General features: G+C 44.2%; 1 protein-coding gene across 1 annotated transcript in view; it reads right to left on the bottom strand.

Moving 5' to 3' along the window:
• The window catches only part of LOC146563438 (aldehyde dehydrogenase, mitochondrial-like), a 35747-nt gene extending 11387 nt beyond the window's left edge, over positions 1-24360 (bottom strand). The window contains exons 1-7 of the mRNA XM_085290528.1: positions 24142-24360; positions 20721-20825; positions 16159-16299; positions 15054-15133; positions 14791-14902; positions 12167-12295; positions 8123-8236 (exon numbers count right to left, since the gene is read on the bottom strand). Of these exons, the coding sequence (XP_085146654.1) occupies positions 8123-8236; positions 12167-12295; positions 14791-14902; positions 15054-15133; positions 16159-16299; positions 20721-20825; positions 24142-24345 (885 nt within the window). The 5' untranslated portion in view covers positions 24346-24360. The remainder of the gene's footprint in view (positions 1-8122; positions 8237-12166; positions 12296-14790; positions 14903-15053; positions 15134-16158; positions 16300-20720; positions 20826-24141) is intronic.

Below are 24360 nucleotides of genomic sequence, written 5' to 3'. Positions count from 1 at the left end.
TAGCGTGGAGTATATGTACGGTGATAACAAAGGGCTATTCTATTCTAGAAGATCACAGAAACATCTAAACAATACTTTAAATAATGACCAAACGAAACTGTTTTGTTTTCCTGTGTATCCAAGTCTAGCTTTGTATTTCTGGCATCCATCAACAAAGCTGTGTTTGAGTGAGGTCCTGCCTATGAGTCCGCATTTTTGGTCGTCATCCTGCCTGCTTCACATCGCCACATGACATCCTGCTGCTATCCTTTGGTTACATATCACCCCTGACTCCGCCCACTCCAGCCTGCCTGCACTCTCTTCTTCCCCCCTCTTGTGAACCGTCTGTTGCTTTGGTGGTTGGACTCCAGGTATTTAAACTCGTCTACCCTCAGCACCGCCATGTTTTCCATGTTCACCTTTCCCTCCATGTCCGTCTCATTCCCTCATTGCTTCTACCGACTTTCATTCTTCCTCCAGCACATACTTCACCCTCTGCAGGTCCTCTTCCACCTGTTCCCTGTCTACCTGAACATCAGACTCCTTCCTGAACTCTCCAGGCCATCAAGTCAAGTACCTCCCTTGGTAGGTAACACAGCCAGTCACCAACAGCTCAGTGCCCTCGTTGCATATCCGGTCAGTGATGGATATGGTATGATGCATAGGGTTACACCACTTGCTACTGACAGGCAAATTTAGCCCCACTCACTCTGCTCTGTCTGCTCATTCTGAAGCCACTAAAACTCATCACAGAGGCGGTAATGATGTTTCAGCCATGTCTCTGTCAGGCACAACAGGCTGCTCTCCCAATACAATTTCTGTTAAAGGGATTGTTGGCTCAACAGAGCTCTGACTGTTTGTCAGCCTGGCTACAGAGCTGAAGAGAAACCTGGGGTTGTTCTTATTTTCTTCAATCAGTGATGAATAGTAAGATGTTCTGGCTTTGCGGAGCGCTTTCTTATAAAGCAGCAAACTATTTCTCTAGTGGGTGGATTATGTTCTTAAACTTAGTTACAGCGCTTTCAGAAAGACATCTGTGATAAAGTCTACTCTCCACCGCTGTGTAATCAATTATTGTAAATGTAAATGTTATCAGGAAATGATCAGACAGGAGAGGGTTTTCAGGAAACACTGTTAAATGTTCAGTTTCTATGCCATATGTTAAAACAAGATCTAGAGTGTGATTAAAGTGGTGGGTGGGTTCTTTTACATTTTGAGAGAAGCCAATTGAGTCTAATAACAGATTAAATGCCATGTTGAGGCTGTCATTTTTAGCATCTACATGGATGTTAAAATCACCCACAATAATTATTTTATCTGAGCTCAGAACTAAATTAGATATAAAGTCTGAGAAATCAGACAGAAGCTCTGTGTAAGGCCCAGGTGGACCATAGATCATTTTTGCCATGTTAGGTTATAAAATTAAGGAAATTTAGATTTCCACCCAGAGCATGTAACACAAAGAGAAATGCACTCTGTCCAACCATTCTGCTCACAAAGATCAGAACAAAGTCAGCATTAGCTCGGAGTAGATAAGTAAACCTCAGGTGATTTGATTCTGTTTGATTATTATTTATTTCTGCTTTCCCCTCTTAATAAAACATCTTGCAATTAAAGCCTAAATTGTGCACATTCACCTTTTAACCCTTTGTGAAACATTAGTATGAATAGCTCTAACAGGTTATTCCAGCCTTTTAAAAGTAAGAGCCCGTTTGAGGTGACCTGTTCTAGAGGGAGCTGCTGGAACAGGTGTGGCTGGTAAGGCTACTGCAGAATTAGGCGAGTCCCCTCACCCATCAGCTCCATGTAAACTCTGCATTGCCTGCTGGGTAATAGGATCAGAGCCGATCCAGACGTTCTGTATTTGTGTGCCGGCTCCACCAGATCAACACAGCACAGAATCAGAACCCTTCCCAGAGAAATGATGGATTTTGAATCAGAGTTTTCTGTCAACAGTTTAAATAGTTGCACAAACATTGCTGAGGCATTAGCTGCACTTTGTGTAAATAGCTGTATATAAGTTTGTTGCTTATAAATAGGTCTATTCTGATTTTTTAGATCCTTCCATCAAGTGGAAACGACTTGTCCACATTTTTGAGCTATACTTTATTATAAATTCAACATGATATCCCAAAGTTTGTAGATGTCTTAACACCAGTTTCAGTAATGTATTCCAGACTGCATACTTGGGATTTCAACAGTAATAAAAATAATAGTAATGATGCAAATGATGCTGAAGCAAAAATTCCTCATTTTAACATTGTCATAAAGTTCAGCGAAACACAAAGAAGAGCAGTACTTTTATAACAATGTTCTGTAAATACTTTGTGTCAGTGATTCCTCCACAGAAGAACATGTACTGTGTTAAAATCACAGCCAGGCATAAGAGAAAGTTTGAGTTTGTCATTTGTCTCATTTATCAGTGTTTATTTTACACTGTGACAGGACTCCACACTTGATAGTCAGGACTCATTGTGATTATTATTAGTGTTTGACATTTGTCAGAGTGTGGAAGGAGAGTTAAAAACAAATCCACAAATTATTAGTAAAACTACCGTTACGACATCTACATAATGTAATTTACTAATCATATTATTTTTTTCAGTAATGATAGCTTTATTAGAACAATCATATCCAGCGATCAATGTTTTTTGTTTTTTTTTGTTTTTGTTTTTTAAGAAAGATGAAGGAAAAGAAAAACAGAAGGGGAGAGGGACAGTGAGAAAGGAAAAAAAATCTCCTGGATCACCTGTTGAGAGAAGAAGAGAAAACAAGCAAAAAAAACAGAGCAACATACTAAACACAACACCATCACGTTAATCTAGCTAAGTGTAAACAGCAGTAAATACTAAATATTCAATGTTGTTGTGCAGCACGCAGGACCGACAGCGCACAATGTGCTTTCAAGTAGCAGCCAAGAAAGGTGTAATTTTGGGCTTTTGCGCGCTTGTATTCAAATGGTTTCCACATGTAATGGTCTGCAAGAGGATGTAGAGGACCACAGCCCCGCCCCCAGGGCATGAAGCAGGCATGGAGGAGATCCAGGCTCCAGACATCCAGAGGCCCCAGAGTGCGAGAGCCCAAGGAGGACCACCGGAGGGGCATCGTGCCACCCTCCTGGGAAGAGCTGAGGATCCCCAGACGAGGCATCACCCAGTAGCCACCGAGCAGAAGCTAGAGGGGGCTGCACCGGCGTGTCCGCCGGCTCTGTCGGCAGTCAGCTGTGCCAGAGTGAACCGAGCCGCAGGCCCAGAGGCCGGAGGCCCGAGGGCCCCCCGTGCCCCGGAAGAGGCCTGATCGAGCAACAGGCGCCAGGCCCTGCCAGGTAGCCACCGGGAGTGAGCCGGTACATACCTGAGCGCCCAGCCCCGGACACCAAGAACCACCAACGCACCGATCCCTGAGGGCATCTGTTACCGGCAGGGAGTGTGGTGAGGGGAGACAGGCCTTGGAGGGCCTGGGAGTTCCCAGAGAGGTGGAGTGTAAGACCCGACCTGACATATAGACACAGACAAACAGGCACACACAGACACAAACGTGCATTCCCACCCTCATGCACACATATACAAACACTCAGCACTCACCCAACGTAGGGATAGACATACATGGACACTGTACACACAATCACACTCCCCAAACAAATTCTATACCCCGGGTCCAGGTACCCTCGCCCCCAGAGGGGGAAACAGCATCCAGACCCAAGAGATGTTACCCTTCCCCCCGGGGTGGAGGCAAGCAGACCGTCCCAGGCTCCGCAGCAGCAGGGAGGCCAATCGGACAGCCAACATCTCCTCCCAGCCCCCCCGCCCCAATGGCCAGCAGAGAACGGGGGAGTGTGAAGACCCCATACCTCCCTCCTCCCGCTCATGTGTAGTGTTGCTGCGTGTTGTTCTAAAGTGCATTTAAAACCCGGGAGAGCATGGTGCTGCTGCCAGAGAGCAGCAGGTGTCAGCACGGCCCCTCCCGAGAACCCTCAATGTCTACATGGGTTTAAAATTGAGAGGTGGGCACCGGCGCCAGAGGTAGGTTTGAGTACACAGACCGTCCGCTGGACACTGTTAACGTGCCCACCCTCAAGGCCCTATATGTATGTGTGTGTTATGAGAGTGTGAGTAATGTGGATGTCTAAGTTGTGAGATAAAATTGAGGCACAGGTGGCCAGAAGGGGACGGGGGGGGGACGGGGGATGTCTCCCCTGCACCCTCGTGACACACCCGCACCCCAAGGCCGTGTGGGTGAGTGTGGTGGAGCGGGAAGAGGGAGGCAGCCGGGGATGGGGAGGAAAAGAAGGGAGGGGAGGATGCCCCTCCCTAGGGCCAGCTCCCCCGTCCTCTGGTACCCACCAAGGCAAGGGAGCCCAGGTCCATCCAGACCGGGGCCTACGGTAGCACTGCCAAGCCCCACAGGACCCGGGGCAGCCCACCCCACCCCACCGCAGAGGAAACTGTACCCACCCCAACATTCAATCGTCTCCCAGACTACACAAGACAACAGACACCCAGGTTAAGTTTATTCTCCACCTCTCCTATGTCTCTCCCCCACCTGCAGAGTGGACTCCTGCAAGGATGGAACAACCTCCCCGCCAGCTGAAGAGCCCCCCAGTTAGGCCGATGCACAAGAGGCCCCCTGCACCAGGGCTGATCATATTATTAATGTATTTATTTATTTATTCATCAGCAGTCTTAAGAAAGCCGGGAGAGGCTTCAGGCGACTACGACGGGTTATTTTACGACATAAATTTTGCCTGGTTTCTACATTCAGGGTCATATAATGATGATGTTTAACCACATTTCTGACTAAAACTAGACGAGCAATAGAAATGTATCTACGAGCAGTGTGTGAATATAAGGTATGACAACATTAAGCCCAAGCAGGCCCAGTTTTTAATAAGAAGACTGGTAACACAACCGCAGCAGTGATGAAGTCTGTCTGTACGCACGGCAAAGAGCAAAGAGCTGTTACAGAGACACTGACCTCAGGGAGAGACGAAGAACATGTTTTTCCCAGTAAAACCTTTACTGTTTGGGGGTGCAACAGGCCACAGGTCAAGGCTTTTGTAAGATATACAAATAAAAGTTTTTTTGCAGACCAATAAAAATGTACACAGTAAAACTGCGAGGCGCTGACAGATGTGACAGATGCTCATTTAAACCATTAAACATTGTAATGTCTGAGTTTTTATTATTGCTCATTAAAAAAGATTCTTTATCAATAATTGCTGCTCTAATCTCAATCCCATGTTGCCTCGTTCTCGAGTTCTCTCATTCACAGATGTGGGTGTCCACACCACGTGCCCGCTCGCAGTCCCCCACAGCCTTTTACAGCTGTAGTCTGTGGTTTGCACGGTCCCTCACTAAGACCAGTTTACATGGGCTGGTTCTCCCTACCTGTCATCAAATGGAGTTTTTGCACCTGTAACTGACTACTGCAGTGTTTTTGCAGGTACAGTGGGGCAAAAAAGTATTTAGTCAGCCACCGATTGTGCAAGTTCCCCCACTTAAAATGATGACAGAGGTCAGTAATTTGTACCAGAGGTACACTTCAACTGTGAGAGACAGAATGTGAAAGAAAAATCCATGAATCCACATGGTAGGATTTGTAAAGAATTTATTCGTAAATTAGGGTGGAAAATAAGTATTTGGTCACCTCAAACAAGGAAAATCTCTGGCTCTCACAGACCTGTAACGTCTTCTGTAAGAAGCTTTTCTGTCCCCCACTCGTTACCTGTATGAATGGCACCTGTTTGAACTCATCATCTGTATAAAAGACACCTGTCCACAGCCTCAAACAGTCAGACTCCAAACTCCGCCATGGCCAAGACCAAAGAGCTTTGGAAGGACACCAGGAAAAGTATTGTAGACCTGCACCAGACTGGGAAGAGTGAATCTACAATAGGCAAGCAGCTTGGTGTGAAAAAATCAACTGTGGGAGCAATCATCAGAAAATGGAAGACATACAAGACCACTGATAATCTCCCTCGATCTGGGGCTCCACGCAAGATCTCATCCCGTGGGGTCAAAATGATCATGAGAACGGTGAGCAAAGATCCCAGAACCACACGGGGGGACCTGGTGAATGACCTGCAGAGAGCTGGGACCAAAGTAACAAAGGTCACCATCAGTAACACACTACAACGGCAGGGAATCAAATCCCGCAGTGCCAGACGTGTTCCGCTGCTGAAGCCAGTGCATGTCCAGGCCCGTCTGAAGTTTGCCAGAGAGCACATGGATGATACAGCAGAGGATTGGGAGAATGTCATGTGGTCAGATGAAACCAAAGTAGAACTTTTTGGTATAAACTCAACTCGTCGTGTTTGGAGGAAGAAGAATACTGAGTTGCATCCCAAGAACACCATACCTACTGTGAAGCATGGGGGTGGAAACATCATGCTATGGGGCTGTTTTTCTGCCAAGGGGACAGGACGACTGATCCGTGTTAAGGACAGAATGAATGGGGCCATGTACCGTGAGATTTTGGGCCAAAACCTCCTTCCATCAGTGAGAACTTTGAAGATGAAACGAGGCTGGGTCTTCCAACATGACAATGATCCAAAACACACCGCCCGGGCAACAAAGGAGTGGCTCCGTAAGAAGCATTTGAAAGTCCTGGAGTGGCCTAGCCAGTCTCCAGACCTCAACCCCATAGAAAATCTGTGGCGGGAGTTGAAAGTCCGTGTTGCTCGGCGACAGCCCCAAAACATCACTGCTCTCGAGAAGATCTGCATGGAGGAATGGGCCAAAATACCAGCTACTGTGTGTGCAAACCTGGTAAAGACCTATAGTAAACGTTTGACCTCTGTTATTGCCAACAAAGGTTATGTTACAAAGTATTGAGTTGTATTTTTGTTATTGACCAAATACTTATTTTCCACCCTGATTTACCAATAAATTCTTTACAAATCCTACCATGTGGATTCATGGATTTTTTTTTCACATTCTGTCTCTCACAGTTGAAGTGTACCTCTGGTGCAAATTACTGACCTCTGTCATCATTTTAGGTGGGGGAACTTGCACAATCGGTGGCTGACTAAATACTTTTTTGCCCCACTGTATCTGCGGCTGCATTTGGAGTCTCCCGTTCAGGGGACAAACTTCTGAGGCTGGATGCTGTCCGATCGAGTAATGCTGCCTGTGATCACTGCTGCTACGACTGCTAAATATTTGGAAAACAAGTTTAAATTCCAAGCATTACCAATCGTTGTACACACAATGGCAAAGCTTCGGTTTCCTTTGACCTTATTTTCATCATTGTATATCACCTGAAATGTTTAGAACAGAGCTCCACATATTTCTGGCATTTACACACACATGTTCACTATTGTTATGCAGTCTGAATGCTCTCTGCCTGGCCTGTCCATTTGCAGTCCATCTAAAATGCACCTCTCTGACAGGACCCAGCAGTGAAGCTTGCACTCTAGAAGCCTTATGTCTTCTAATTATGTATATCAGTGTTTATAGACAGGTTCAGCCTTGTGATTCTGTGGTGGACTCATTTAAACCTCTCCTTTTGATGTTGCTGCAGAAACAAACTGAAGTAAAAGCCGGCCTACAGCACATTGTTGGGCCGTGGTCACTTTCTGCTCCATATCATGTTTGGCTTCAATCACATAGCCCGACAGCTGGTGCAGAATAAGAGGGTTTGGATATTTTGACTTGTTTTTAGTTTTCCAGCCCCTCGTGCCAATAATTCCCTCCGTCCATCTGCGGGTCGCGGGGCAGCAGCCTAAGGAGAGAAACCCAGACCCCTCTCTCCCCAGCTCCAGCTTATCCAGGGGATCACCAAGGCGTTCCCAGGCCAGCTGAGAGATGTAATCCTGGGTCTGCCCCGAGGCCTCCTCCTGGTGGGACATGCCCAGAACACCTCACTCAGGAGGCGCCCAGGAGGCATCTTTATCAGATGCCTGAACCACCTCAGCTGGCTCCTTTCGATGTGGAGGAGCAGCGACTCGACTCTGAGCCCCTCCCGGATTGGCTGAACTCCTCACCCTATCTCTGAGGGAGAGGCCGGCCACCCTTTGGAGGAAGCTCATTTCTGCCACTCGTTCTTTCGGCCATGCCAGTAATTATTTATGAGTTTTAGCAAACATACAGCATGTTACTGTCCAACCAACAACTCGTGGCACAAAAGGCAATAACTGTCGTACCTCTGTGGATCCAGTAAAAGCCACCTTGTCGACATCCATGTGCCTTGCAATGGCAGCACCAGCTGTTGGTCCCATGCCAGACAGGATATTCACAACACCTTCAGGAAAACCCACCTGGAACAGAACCAAAGCTTAGGAAAACCTGGCTTTTTGTGTATAGGGTCACATCAAAAATACATTACTCTCTCTTTCAATAAAATTTAACACATCAGGACATTTTTTAAATCATGTCGTCCTTACCAGGTCCTATACGATTTAAATACAACTCAGATGAATAACAATACACAATGTGTTAAACCACGTCATTATTGATCTCCCAAAACTGAAACCAAAATGCAGCAGCAGTGTGTAGGACGTCCCCCGGGTTCAGCAGCAAGTCGCAGTGATGGTTTCTCTGTGAATAATCTCTCACATCACCCCCGGAGAATTTTACTCGCTCTTCTTTACAACGATACTTTAGTTCATTGAGCTTTGTGGGCATTTGTTTATGCACAGCTCTTTGAGGGTCCCAGCACAATACTTCAGTTGGGTTAGGGTCTTGGTGTTGAGTAGACCACTGCAGGACCTTAATTCTTTTCCTTTTCAGGCACTCTGTGGTAGATTTCCTGCTGTGCTGGGATCCTTGTCCTGCTGCTTGATCCATTTTGGCTCACTGACAAATGGCCGCACGTTTGACTGCTGAGGTGGTTAAAATAAGCTCCCAGTGTCCTGGCCCCTCTGGTAGATCACATTAAACCTAATTCTGTTATGGGATGGCTGTTGGAGAGCATTCCTCCCTATAGTGGTACCAAAGGTTGTATTCCAGCTCCCGAGGAAATCACACCTCCCAGACTACAGTGTGTGCCAGCGCTGGAGAGGAGATTCCTCTCTCAGTCTGGGCTGGGTGGGAGTTTGCTCTTTGTCACCAGTTGCTCATGAGTTCATGGATTGAATCCTGTCTCTCAGAGAGGTCGTTTTCCGTAGCCATGGGGCAGCACTCCTCGGCCTCTGCCCCATTCACCGTGGTGTTCCTCAAGGATCTGTGCTCGGCCCAGTTCTTTTTTCCTTGTACATGCAGCCGTTAGGATTAATATTTTAAAAATATAACATTTCCTTCACTGCTACGCCGACGACATACAAATTCATTTCCCTTTGACATCGGATGTTTCTACTTCTCTGCAAGCCCTATTTGACTGTCTAAATGAGAGAGACTAAACTTGGTTATCACGTCTCTCACACTGAACCAGGATAAGACCGAAGTTACAGTTTTGATAGTCACACCCCGCTGGAACAGCTACAGTGAGGCAAAAAAGTATTTAGTCAGCCACCGATTGTGCAAGTTCCCCCACCTAAAATGATGACAGAGGTCAGTAATTTGCACCAGAGGTACACTTCAACTGTGAGAGACAGAATGTGAAAAAAAAATCCATGAATCCACATGGTAGGATTTGTAAAGAATTTATTTGTAAATTAGGGTGGAAAATAAGTATTTGGTCAATAACAAAAATACAACTCAATACTTTGTAACATAACCTTTGTTGGCAATAACAGAGGTCAAACGTTTACTATAGGTCTTTACCAGGTTTGCACACACAGTAGCTGGTATTTTGGCCCATTCCTCCATGCAGATCTTCTCGAGAGCAGTGATGTTTTGGGGCTGTCGCCGAGCAACACGGACTTCCAACTCCCGCCACAGATTTTCTATGGGGTTGAGGTCTGGAGACTGGCTAGGCCACTCCAGGACTTTCAAATGCTTCTTACGGAGCCACTCCTTTGTTGCCTGGGCGGTGTGTTTTGGATCATTGTCCTGTTGGAAGACCCAGCCTCGTTTCATCTTCAAAGTTCTCACTGATGGAAGGAGGTTTTGGCTCAAAATCTCACGATACATGGCCCCATTCATTCTGTCCTTAACACGGATCAGTCGTCCTGTCCCCTTGGCAGAAAAACAGCCCCATAGCATGATGTTTCCACCCCCATGCTTCACAGTAGGTATGGTGTTCTTGGGATGCAACTCAGTATTCTTCTTCCTCCAAACACGACGAGTTGAGTTTATACCAAAAAGTTCTACTTTGGTTTCGTCTGACCACATGACATTCTCCCAATCCTCTGCTGTATCATCCATGTGCTCTCTGGCAAACTTCAGACGGGCCTGGACATGCACTGGCTTCAGCAGCGGAACACGTCTGGCACTGCGGGATTTGATTCCCTGCCGTTGTAGTGTGTTACTGATGGTGACCTTTGTTACTTTGGTCCCAGCTCTCTGCAGGTCATTCACCAGGTCCCCCCGTGTGGTTCTGGGATCTTTGCTCACCGTTCTCATGATCATTTTGACCCCACGGGATGAGATCTTGCGTGGAGCCCCAGATCGAGGGAGATTATCAGTGGTCTTGTATGTCTTCCATTTTCTGATGATTGCTCCCACAGTTGATTTTTTCACACCAAGCTGCTTGCCTATTGTAGATTCACTCTTCCCAGTCTGGTGCAGGTCTACAATACTTTTCCTGGTGTCCTTCGAAAGCTCTTTGGTCTTGGCCATGGCGGAGTTTGGAGTCTGACTGTTTGAGGCTGTGGACAGGTGTCTTTTATACAGATGATGAGTTCAAACAGGTGCCATTCATACAGGTAACGAGTGGGGGACAGAAAAGCTTCTTACAGAAGACGTTACAGGTCTGTGAGAGCCAGAGATTTTCCTTGTTTGAGGTGACCAAATACTTATTTTCCACCCTGATTTACGAATAAATTCTTTACAAATCCTACCATGTGAATTCATGGATTTTTTTTTCACATTCTGTCTCTCACAGTTGAAGTGTACCTCTGGTGCAAATTACTGACCTCTGTCATCATTTTAAGTGGGGGAACTTGCACAATCGGTGGCTGACTAAATACTTTTTTGCCCCACTGTACCTGATGCCTTAGGGCCCCTTGCTAGCCATCTCTCGTTCACTGTTAGAAACCTTGGTGTTTTCCTGCTCTTTCAAACTCGAGAAATCGACCTCCTCTGTGGTAAAAACTGTTTCAACCAGCTGCGTCAGATATCTAAAGCAAAGCCATACCTCCCTTTGAAGGACCTCGAAAAGCTTATTCACACTACTGTAATTCCCTCTACTCGGGCCTCCCACCTTCCTCTGTTCACCGGCTCCAGTTAGCTTGAAACGCAGCTGCGCGTCTCTTAACTGGTACTAGAAATTTCCCCACATCACACCAGTTTTAGCCAACCTACATTGGCTCCCTGTTGATTATCTTATCAATTTCAAAAATTCTCTTGCATACCTTTAAAATTTTAAACAATTTGGCTCCCAGCTATCTATGCAAACTCGTTTGTATATCCCTAATAAGGCACTTGATCTTCCAATCAAATGCTCCTGACGCAACCGAGGTCCCGTCTGAAGTCCAGACTCTGGAGTAACCTCCCTCCTTATATTCGTTCCTCCGAGTCCATCCAGTCTGGCTTTTGATTCAAACTAATATGTTATTTCGTGGCTAGTTATGTTTTTTTTTACCCGTATTGTTCATATTGTTTCCTGCCTCCTTTTAACCGTTTCTTTTTTATTCTGTCTTATGCTATTGCTCTGACCGACTGTGAAGCACTTTGGGCAACTTTGTTGTTTATTATGTGCTATAGAAATAAATTTTGATTTGATTTGAATTTCAAGGCAGCAGCCAGGGATCAGAGGGCTTCAGGTTCAGCGAGCTCAGGATCGTATCTCTGCTTTTTGCTTATGATGTGCTTCCTTTGGTTTCATCGAGCTACAGCAGACAGCTTGCAGTGGGGCTGTTTGCAGCGCTGCATCTCTGTGCTGGCTTTGGAGCACCTGGTGTCCCCCAGAGGAGGCTGACGAGGTCTATGCTGCAGTGTCCCGGGCCCAGACCAGGTTAAGATGCACAAAAATATTTATGGATATTTTGGGGACTTCTTTTGATTTTACAACACATTTCTCTACATTATGTAACAAGATTTCACAATTTAAGTTCATAACAAAGAAAAAGATTGAAATACTGATGTCGACGTTCCTCTGCACTACATTTGTGATGACTAATACTTTGCGATTACAAACTGAAACATACCTCTTTGATTAGGCTGGCTACATAAAGCGCAGTGAGTGGCGTCTGCTCTGCGACCTTCATCACCACAGTGTTACCAGTTGCTAAGGCAGGGCCAAGTTTCCACGCCTGCATCAGCAGAGGGAAGTTCCACTGCAGGAGGAGACAATTATAAGTAAAGATAATTTGACACTTCACCTATAAAATATCCACATCCTGCTTGTATTAACACTTCTGTGACAAAGGAAATCATCCATATCGTTTCTACTAGTGATGGGAATTCCAGCTCTTTTTAGAGAACCGTCTCTTTCGGCTCGACTCACTAAAAAGAGCCGGCTCTTTCTCTTTATATTTTATATTTTAAAAATATATACGGTGGCCCCTAAAGAGAAAAAGCACGTACAAACTCCAAAACAAATTCCTAGAGTTAACTGAACTTCCAAAACAGCTACCCTGATCACTTAAATCACACAATTGAAAGCATATGTGTGTTGTTTGTGTATTTATACACAGGCACTCATATATATTCAAATAATAATTTACCTGTTACTACCACACACCAAATCAGGTTGTTGGTACTTGCTGGCTTGTGTAGCCACGAGGCAACAAAAGCTCAACACTGCCCCCTAGCATCCTGGAGCACTTCTGTTGTGTTTTGGAGTTTGTACGTGCTCTCACAATTTTCTGTAACTAATTGCGATTAATCGCAATTACTTGATCAATAGCCGAGTTGCAATGACTTTTTTTTTCAACCTTTAATTTAACCTTCTAAGACCCAAACTCTTTCGTGGCATGCATTTTAATTTCTCTTTGCTATTTGGGCTGATTGGGAGCTGATGACTGTAAAAACAAAGAATTGCCTGATTCTTTATTAACTGATTTTTGGTTCTGAGAAAAATGAGATCCACATATGAAGATGTAGTTTTAAATTTCAATAGAACAGTGACAGCATAATGTGGATATCAGGCTGTTGTAGAGTAAAATTTAGTATTTTGGTCTAAATAACCCAAAATGTGATGTCCACATTTGAAAACACCATGTCCTAGGAGGCTAAGCTTCTAACTGACATTTATGCAATATAGTGAAGTAAATGCAGAATAAACACAAAGAACGTGTTTTGGAGTTTGTACGTGCTTTGTCTCTAGGGGCCACCGTAAATATACTTTTATTTATTCACTCCACATAAAATGTAATAAATAAATCATATAATACTAAAACCAACTATTCACATTTCAACTTTTAACTATTTAAATTTTCAGCTTTTTCCTTTTAAACTAATTTAAAGTGAAACAACACAAAACACTGAAGTTGCAGTCCGTTTGGCCTCTCAGGGCCACCGTACAAAACACTGCAAACCACAACACAATAAAATCTAAATTAAAATGTGCAAAAGTTGCACCTTCTCTGTCATATGGGCCTGGGATGATTTTTTGGGAGAGTGTTTTCCTGCTTGGACTTGCATACATAGGATTCACTGCATGAATAAACTTTCTGAATCCTTTATCATCTGCAACTGAAAATAGTTGTGGATGATTACTATACCTTTGTAATGTGACGTTGTTGTCCCTGGCTCTCTCTCTCTCCCTCCCGCTCTGTTCCTGTGCTACTGCGACTGTAACTACCCCCCCCCCCTCCCCCCGCTCAGCGCAAGCCCCCTTCTCACGTGAGGAGTGAAGCAGAAAAAAGTGTGAGAGAAAGACAAAAAAACAAACCTTGGGAGCCGGCTCATGTCGTTCACTTCATAGAGCCGGCTCTAAGACCATGAACCAGAGCAGTAACTGTTGTTTCAGTGTTAATATCCAATGATGCTGTATCTGTATAGCTATATCTGGTGTATCGTGGTCTGTGGCTCAGCTGCAGGGGAGGGGTGGTACACTGGGTTCAGGGGGCAGTGCCAGGGGGGGCTGGCAGGCCTCCCCTATTTCAGTAGCATGCTGGGACCTGGGAGAGAGAGGAGCTGGACGGTCTGCGGTCCAGACTGTCAGAACGAGCAAACAGCAGCTACTAGAGCCTGGAAAGGGCAGATTATAAATACATGGATCGCTGTGCGTATATGCAGAGCTCGGCTGAGGATAAAACTACTCTGTGTCTTTCAATCACAGGATAACCAAGTGACATTTACCTCGTTACAATTCGGTAGCAAAAGCTGTTACAAACATACAATCATGTAAAAAAGTCGCACACCCTCTGTCAGCGCTCAGATTGTTCTTATCAGGACGGAGTAAAACAATGACCTGGTCCCTTTTAGGTTTGACCCTCTTCATGTATGTTGGTACACGTCGTTCTGCACAACACGGCAAAAATGTGACCAAGTGTAGAACCTGTTTTATCAGCAATAACTTAAAGTGATACAGAAAATTATGATTTCATCAGTATCTCATATCACTGGACTTTTCTTCAGTCAAGTCTTGAAATTTTTTTAGATGCAACTTTTTAAACGTAAGCCACGTTGCCATGGTAACCCTTCCAAACAGGTGATACTTGCTCCTTCATCTCTTAATCATGCTGTCACTAACTTAGCGTTTCACATGCCCACTGAGGCATTCATTTCATGCCACACTGTATGTACACAGAGGTCACGGGTGACTCTGCAGCCTTCACTCTGCAGGTGTAAAGAGAATATGTGAAGCATCTTTCTACTTCCTTACCGGTATGATCTGTCCACAGACTCCAATGGGTTCATGTCTAGTGTAGCAGAAATAATCTCCATCGATGGGGATGGTCTTTCCCTCCCATTTGTCGGCCCAGCCTGCATAATATCTACACAACAGAAGTGGATTTACACACTGCGGGGTTGGATAAGGAGGCAGCTGAATGCTTCAGCAAGAAATAACAAGGAAATGATTGGACTTTGTAACATCATTTCAGATACACTTTGAAAGGCTCTAAAACTTTGTTGTGTGTTTGTTACCTGAAAACTTTCACTACTGTGGGCAGATCCACTGCATAGGCAACAGCATAGGGCTTCCCATTGTCAAGGGTCTCAAGCTCCTGTGGAAACAACACAACAGTTTCACATGGTATAGAAAACATTGACATAACAAAAGTGCAACATCATGAGGCTCCATGTACTGCAAATGTCGTATAAAGGAACAATGCTGTGTTGGTGCCATCTTTACAGGCTGCAGAGAGACGCTGTAGATGACAGCAATGCTACCCAAGCTCCACAGTCGATCATCAAACCCTGATGAATGTGAACCAAACAGGTCACAGTAAACGATAAAACAGTCCTGTGAAAAAGTCCGATGTCCCACGGGAACACGGGCTTCTTAAGGAAGTATTTCAGAAATGAGAGCGCACAGAAAAGATGACACTTGTGCTTTGTACTTTTTCATAATTGAAGTGAAAAATAAAGAACCTTTGCTCTCGTGGCCAGATGGTTGTAGACAAACTGTTGTCACATTGGCTTGTAGAATATTTTCCCAGTAATCCGATCGTTTATTTCAGTTGGTTTGGACAGGGTTGAGTCACAGGCATTCACAAACTTCACTCTGAACCACAGCTCTTTAAATCCTGTCGTTACGATGCTCGACACTAACACAGCATAGGTGGATGTAACCGACGCCAGTGCGCTACATTCTCAGTGACAGAAAAAGCAGTCGCAACATCTGGAAGACGTCTAAAAGTTATTTCTACCAACTCTTCTCACAAGAACACTGAAAGTTTTATGATTGCAAATAGAGGTAATGCATCAACGAGGATTAAATGTCTGCTCGTGCGGTCGCCGGTTTAGCTCAGCGCGCTGAGCGGGCGGCCACATGCCATACGGCTGAGGGCGGCCAGCCCGCGGCCCCTCCTCGCTCTGCCCCACGCTTTCCTGTCATTTCTTCACTGTGTCTATCAAATAAAGCTGAAAAATGCCAAAAGATATATTTACACAAGTTTGCTCATGCATGACTATCTCAGAAAGAGCCAAATATTTCCATCAGATACTTTTGCACATGACTGTGGTCACGATGAACAGAGAAGTACAAGAAAAGCTGCTGTCAGAGTTTTAGCCTTTAAGGATCACTCACAGCGAGGTAGGCAGCATCTCTCTCTATAGCATCAGCCAATCTGTTCAGCAGCACGCCACGATGAGAGGCATCCGTCCGTCGCCATGGTGATCCCAACCTGAAGGCATTACTTGCTGCTTTCACTGCCTTCTCCACATCTGCCTGGAAAGACAGCAGTGCAGGATTAGCCGAGCAGTTAGTTAGGAGGTGTTTATAAAGTAATAGAGCATCAAACACTGGTTAGGGCCAAGGAAAGCCAAATGAAGGAATTCGTGTGCATTCAAATTGTGGTCAGTAGACAAAGTATAATTCACCAGTCCTCTTTTGATCGATCCGTCAATATTCATATGATACTGTAAATATCCATAACGAAAGAAAAAACATTTACAATCAAATAGAAAAGACAAAATTGAGACTAATACAGATTTATATAGTGCCAAATCACAGCAACAAAAGTCTCAGGACACTTTATGTTGTAAAGTAAAGACACACAGAAACAACAACCATCAAACGACCGCCTTTGAGCAAACACCCGGCAGAACCAGGCTCAGGGAGGGGCAGCCGTGGACGGGAGTGTGGGGAGTAAGGACCAAGACCCACATCAGCTGATTCAGATTGCGTGGCAGAGGACAAAAATAGCGACGCAGTTCAGAGCAGGGATGTGGACATGTGCTTCTGCACACAAGAGGACGAGATAAACAGGTTCCAGGACAGAAACAACCGCACCGTGCTGCTAACACAACTTCAGTTCTTTGCAAGCGTCTGCTAAGACAGCATGCTAACACTAAGCTAGCCAAGAAGCCAGAGTGAATGGCGACCCCAGCACCCTGACCCTCGACCTCAGCAGTAACAGGCAGATGAGCAGTTGGGCTGCAGCCGCCCATTTCTACAGCAGAATCACCGTGGTGATCACTTTCTTGTGCTGGTCTTCATTTTTGCTTTATGCAATCAGTAACGGTTTCATTAAATGAAGGCATGTTGTACAAACCCCATTCATAGAGATATTTAAGCAACATTAATTAACAGTAGCTTCTTTGAAGAAATGGGATCTAATAGACACATTTGGAGGAAGTGATTATTGACGCTATTTAAATATCAATAGTACTGAAAGTAGCTGTGAGTAATGACATGTCTGTGAGATGCTTATGAATATTTTTTTCTCCAACTGTTAAAATTGTATTTGTGAAGAAATCTGTGAAGTTGTTACTAATTAAGATTGAATGAATACTCAGCTGACCACAGCCCGACTCTTACTCTGCCTGGATACAGCGCTGAAGAGAAACCTGGGGTTACTAGTGGGGCGACCGTGGCTCAGGGTTGGGAAGCACATCTGTAACCAGAAGGTCGCCGGTTCGATCCCTGCTCTCTCTGTCCTGGTCGTTGTGTCCTTGGGCAAGACACTTTACCTAACGCCTACTGGTGTTGGCCAGAGGGGCCGGTGGCGCGATATGGCAGCCTCGCTTCTGTCAGTCTGCCCCAGGGCAGCTGTGGCTACAGCTGTAGCTGCCTCCACCAGTGTGTGAATGAATAGTGGCATTGTAAAGCGCTATAAATAGAATCCATTATTATTAGTAAGATGTCCTATATTTACAGAGGGCTTCTTTTTACAACAATAGACTGCTTTCCAGGCTAACTGAGAATCTAAATGAGTGAGATCCCATTTCCTCTCCACCTTACAGGAAAGTTGCTTTAAGGAGTGTGTTTGAGCATTACACCAGGGAGTCAAGTACGTCTGATTTTAGGCTCTCTTTGCTGCGAGGAAGTAACACTGTTAACCAGATAATCAACTTATTTGGAAGTAGATGATCAGACATAAGTTTTCATGTCAAATGTACACATAAATGTAAAGTCATAAGCACTCCCCATGACTCAGCAGCTTGTTTGTTCAGATGCAACTTTGCAAACCTCATCCATGCTGCCATGTTCTTTTTGTTTTATTAGAGAAGAGGGTTTCTGCTGGAAAACCTTCCAGACAAGCCCTTGTTCACTGTCATGAACTTTAATATTTAACATGCTCACTGACATCTGTCGAGTCTGACATGTATTCTTGGGTTTCTTACAATTGGATCTGAGCAGTGGAGCTCTGATAGAGATGTGACCACCTTCAGGGATTTTTATAAAGCTGCTGGGACAAAATATGGACCACAAGCCCCCAAAATTCCTAGTTTCTCTTCATATCTTAATGTTTCCTTCATGAATAGATGATCCACGTCGTACTGGCTGTCATAATGGAGTAATGTTTTATCCACCAGGGTAGCAACTAGGTCACATGACTGAAAACTATGAACACTGTATGATAAAATAAGTTTCCATGGATGGAATGTGTTATTTCATAGGAACAAGAGTAGAATTTTATTTTAAGTCCACCCTGAGTGGCGTCCCAGTCCCCATGCATGTTGAAGAGGCAAATGTGTCAGGGCATCCACGCTGCCACGGACTACAAGGCCCCACCGTGTAAGCGTGTTACCGACACCTCTCTCCCAAATATACTTAACACATTCCATGCCAGGTTTGAGACCCAAAACAACGAGCCAGCACGGAAAACCATCCCCTCGCCAGACAACCAAGTGCTGTCCCTAACTGCAGCCAGTGTGAGAAGGACTCTCGCTGGGGTCGACCCACACAAAGCTGCTGGACCAGAGGATATACCTGGACGTGTGCTCAGTCTGTGCTGACCAGCTGACTGATGTCCTAGCAGACGTCTTTAACAAGATGTTAGCATTCAGGCCAAAGAGTTCAATCTTTGTTTCATCACAGATTTTTGTTTCTGTTATGTGACTTTTACTGAGGAGCGGCTTCCATGTGGAGTGCTGTAGAAATGGCTCTTTCTAGATGATTCACCTCTCTCCAGTCCAACACTGGCGCTCTGTCAGAGTGACCATCACCTCACTGACTAAGACCTTTCTATTGTTCAGATTGGCTGGACGGTCAGTGTCCTGTGAACTCCCATCAAGTCACTGTAGAAACATCTGACAGATGCTTGAGTCTCAGGTAAAGGCTGTGAATACTTCTATTATATTTCTGTTTTTCATTTGAAATAGATGTGCAAGTATATTAAGCAGACTTTTTTCACTCAGTGGAACAAGTGAAGCGCTGTGAATACTTCCTGGATTTCTGCATATCTGTAAGCATGTACTGATTTTAATCACAGAAAGTTTAAAAATACAGACAAGTCAGCAGCTACAAGTCACACAGCCTTCTGACACGAAGCCATACTTGAGTCCTAAAAAATCCTCCACACTATTATAATGTATGTTTTTTACATGGATCTGAGCGTTTGCTCTTCATCTGGTTCATCAGCAATCACTGCTGCTCCCAGTTACAGATAACACTGTGGTTTTTACAAAGCTCCAATACGAACTAAATATGAACACACATAAACATGTACCTACAGTCAGCATATGGTAAATTCATTATGGTCAGTCCATCTGAGCCTGCCTTTCACCAGCACAGCCAGCACTAAGCAGCTGCTCAGTGTCACAGTTAAAGTGCTGAGAACTGGTGATGGCGCAGCCTGAGCCTGTAAGTCTGAGCTCAGGGTTGATGATCCCTGAAAGACACTGTAAGGTTCATCACTTACAAGGTGTAAAAACAGCTGGGCAAAAACTTGTCTGTACTTTTAGTGTCCACTCACATCTGGTTACACACAGACACTTTGCTACAGTAACAGTCCCACAGGTTATGGGTTAGTGGAAGAACGTAGACTTTAGATTAGTGATGCGCGAATCATGAACGAATCGTTCATTACTCGAGAATCACTTTACTGACTCATGAATCATGATTCACAAGCCCAACTGACTCACTGACTCATCCCTGTTGCTGTTAGCAGCAATGTATCTAGCTAATAATTAAAATTGTGGAGAAAAACACAACATCCAGTATCTTAACAAAAAAATTTCTGCTCTGAACTGGAAGAAAAAACCCTGAGTAGAAGCTCACATCAAGAAAATAGCTCCTCGGTTCACAGTAGCATCGCTCTGCTAACATGCTAACAGCACATTTGAGCTACTCACCCCCTCCCTCCTGTGCTGAATCATAGAGCGAGCGAACGAATCACTCACTCACCCCCTCCCTCCTGGCTCACAGCTTCTTCTTCTTCTTGGTTGGCAACCAATGTTAAGGCACATTACCGCCCCCTGGCTCACAGCTCAGTGGACATTTAGATGAGAAAATATATATTTAACACATTTAAGGAAAATACTAATAAAATAAAAAATAAAAATATATTAAAATAAAATAAAATAAATGTTTATTAAGCAATTTTGATAGGAAATTGCTTAATTTTAGAAATGTTTTTGCTCTTTTTTGCTCTATAAAATAGTTGTTTTCTTTTAGAATCATTCATCTTAGCAGTAGGATTTACATGAAAAGAGAAACAAATTAAGTTTGAGTGAAAATGTACATTTTTTGCACACTCTGGTCGACTGACTCAGTGAATCAAATGACTGAAAAATCGATTCACTTTGGTGAGTGACTCATTAAAACTCGATTCAGTAAAAAGAATCAAATTTACCATCACTACTTTAGATGGTTAACAACCGACTGCAGGATATCTTTGTGTTTTTACCTTTACAGACTCTTACCTCATCAGCTTCTGCAACCTGACAGATGACTTCACCAGTTGCCGGATTTATCGTAGGAAACGTTTTCCCACTCACTGCATCATGCCACTCATTGTTGATAAAGAGCTGAAACATTAAAAAGGTCAGTACATCATTACGAGTGCAGCGACTCTGATAAAGTAAAACACTCAATACTATTTCCTGTAATGACTGTAAAACACTGATTTCAAGACAGCCAATTGAATGTTTTAATGAAATAAAGACAAAGGTCTCGCAGACTTCTGTCAGACATTTTCCTTTTGTATCTTTAAATGTAGCAGGATAAAGAGGAACTTCCACTTCTGTGATTTTTAAAAATGAATTTTGTTTTCATGCTTGACTTTTTATTGTGTTCTTAAAGAGCTTACACAAAGTCACAACTGTCATTTACTGGTGTCTAATAGAAACAATGACACTGCATGTGATATTGTTACCAATTTACCAACTAGCTTCCTAATATTAAGTGTCTCTGGGCAACTGTTGTTGTAATTTGTTGCTCACTAAATAACGAACTGAACTCTTAGCCACAAAGTCCAAACTTTAACACCAGCTAAATGCAGACAGACGTATACTACAGCCCGCTGCTACACTGGCAGGTAAATGTTTATACCAAGGCTGCAACGATTCATCAAGAAACTCATCGAAGCCAATTCTTTGTGTTGATGCTTCGTTTAACGCACAGCTCTGACGCGCTCAGTGGTGACGATGGAAACATAACCATAGTTGGGTTTATGACTGAACGATCTCAGGAAATGATCTAATTACGATTTTTCTGGCAGATATTGTGATTTCAATTCAATTCACGATTTTCTTCAAATTAACCTTCAGCACAAAATTCACAGGGTACAGTAACACTAACAAACGTGACAGAAAATGACGTCATATCATCAAAAAATAATGCCGTTACTCTAATGTAGCATGAAAAGTAAAGGTAAGAAGTGATTTCAAATGTATTTCTTAATAAGAAACATGCATGTAACTCTCTAAAGTTTTTGACCAATGGCAGTTATTACAAATGAGGAACTGAAAGAGCCATTTTTGACTGTCTTAACTTAAAAAATCCTTAATTGTGTGAAGTTAAACAAGCTTGAGAATCAAGTTAATAATTACTAATTAGAAAAACAAAATTCAACAATTCCAACAAAGGAAAAAGCCTCTGCTTTGACCACATATCAGTAACACTCTGCTTGTTCTTTACACTCTCACAGCTGTGGGATGGTCAGCTGGACAGTAGGTGTGGGGGGGTATCACATATCTGCTGTCCAGCGTGGGGAGGTTTGTATTTAGTGACCGTGTTAACACACACCACGTCCCTGGGCTCAAAATGTGGTCATAAATATTGTGTACTTGTAAATCAGTTTCGTATGTGTAAAAAGATTTGTGCGTGGACTTTGCCAAAAAACCCTGCAAGTTACAAGTACGAAGTTTGACCCTATTTTTCTTCCTTTCATCTGATTGGTCAATGCCATGTCAATCACAAATGTAACAATCCAATCAGAGAACAGATGGGTTTGGCTGTCGGAGGGGCGCTTTTATGAAACTGCAGGTAACAGGGTAGTGATGGGATTTCCGGCTCTTTTTAGAGATCCGGCTCTTTCGGTTCGGCTCACTAAAATGAGCCGGCTCTTTCGGCTCCGAACCGGCTCTTCAGGTTGTTTTGTTGCTTTAATTAATTTATTATTAACAATAATATAAAATTATGCACAAAAGGAATTACTAACGTAAAAACAAGTGGTTTTATTTATATATGTTTATATATAAATATATGCGGTGGCCCCTAGAGACAAAACACGTACAAACTCCAAAACACATTTCTAGCATGAACTGAACTTCCAAACAGAGCTACTAGATCACTTAAATTACACAATTGAAAGCATGTGTGTATTGTTTGTGTATTTATACACAGGCACTCATATATATATTCAAATAATTTAAAAAAAAGTTCATTTACCTGTTATTACCACACACCAAATCCGGTCGTTGGTACTTGCTGGCTTGTGTAGCCACAAGATAACAAAGGCTCAACACTGCGCCCAGCATCCTGGAGCACTTCTGTTGTTCTTTTGTACGTGTTTTGAGTTTTTATATGCTTCTGAGTTTTTACGTGCTTCGGAGTTTGTACGTGTTTTTACGTGTTTTTGGAGTTTGTACATGCTTCAGAGTTCGTACGTGATTTGAAGTTTGTATGTGCTTTGTCTCTAGGGGCCACCGTAAATATACTTTTATTTATTCACTCCACATAAAATGTAATAAATAAATCATATAATACAAAAATCAACTATTCACATTTCATGTTTTAACTATTTAAAGTGAAACAACACAAAACACTGAAGTTGCAGTCCGTTTGGCCTCTCAGGGCCACCGTACAAAACACTGCAAACCACAACACAATAAAATCTAAATTAAAATGTGCAAAAGTTGCACCTTCTCTGTCATATGGGCCTGGGATGATTTTTTGGGAGAGTGTTTTCCTGCTTGGACTTGCATACATAGGATTCACTGCATGAATAAACTTTCTGAATCCTTTATCATCCTTACTATACCTTTCTAATGTTGTTGTCCCTGCCTCTCTTTCTCTCTCTCTGGCTCTGTTCCTGTGCTACTGAGTGAAACTACCGCCCCTCCCCCCTCTGCCCAGCATAAAGCACAAGGCTCGCGTGCAGAGTGAAACGGAAAAAAGTGCGAGAGAGAGGCTGAGAGAAAGAAGAAAAAAACCCACGTGACGGCTCGCGATAAGGACCCGGCTCGCGTCGTTCACGTCAAAGAGCCGGCTCTAAGAGCCATTTCGTTCGCGAACGACCCATCACTATAACAGGGACCATGCTGATACAAGAAACACGCGTGACCCGTGGATCTTCAGAGAGTCTCCATGAGCACAAGGACAACATTTAAAGAGGAGTTCTTTTGACTTTCTCAGTCTTGGCCATCTCCTCCTCTGCCCGTGAGCTCAGTCACTGCACACCACGCAGCAGAAGGTCTCCGTTACTGCAGAGCACTGCGTGCAGGATCTGAGGGAGCACAGCTCAGCTGAGTGAGTTTTCACAACAAATACCGGAGAAACAAGAATCATCCCATACTGGCCGTTTCTGTCGTGCATAGATTAAATCTTCATGATCTTGTTGTGAAATCCCACGAGCTCAGCGTGGCGCAGCGCTCAGAGTTATATAAGCTCCAAGTGAAAGCTGAGCGTGACCTGTTGCTGCTTCACTGTTAGCTCTGTGAGCAGCTCGTCCCTCCTATCATAGCTCTGCATGCAGAGTGCTGGAAGCACAGCACCGCGCAGTTTATACACTTTATAGCGCTTTAATAGCGCTCCTGTCACGCTGCGCGCACTTGTTGATTACGCAGTTGGCTAACATCCAACATCTCGTCAGCGCAGTAACAACCGCTGGAGCGACTCTACCTTGTTGTAGTGGACCTCCGGCTGGGTGCTGGGTGCTGGGATGGCGGCTGCAGAGTAGTGACAGACCGGCAGTCGTCTTAGTGTTGGAAGGCTCCGAAAAAGCACAGCGCGAAGCATGATTCCTGCTGCTGAACACCGAGACAGCGAGCTGCAAACACGGGGGATGTGGGTGAAGGTCGCGGCGGGGGGGCTCAGCAGCACCATCAGGGCCGCCCACTT

Source organism: Mchenga conophoros, linkage group LG11 (genome assembly GCF_057382185.1).
Source record: "Mchenga conophoros isolate Kocher_MC1m ecotype Shallow Benthic linkage group LG11, M_conophoros_male_GT1.1, whole genome shotgun sequence".
NCBI lineage: Eukaryota > Metazoa > Chordata > Actinopteri > Cichliformes > Cichlidae > Mchenga > Mchenga conophoros.
The sequence above is the reverse complement of the archived record's forward strand: the minus strand, read 5'-3'. Positions and strand labels throughout refer to the sequence as shown.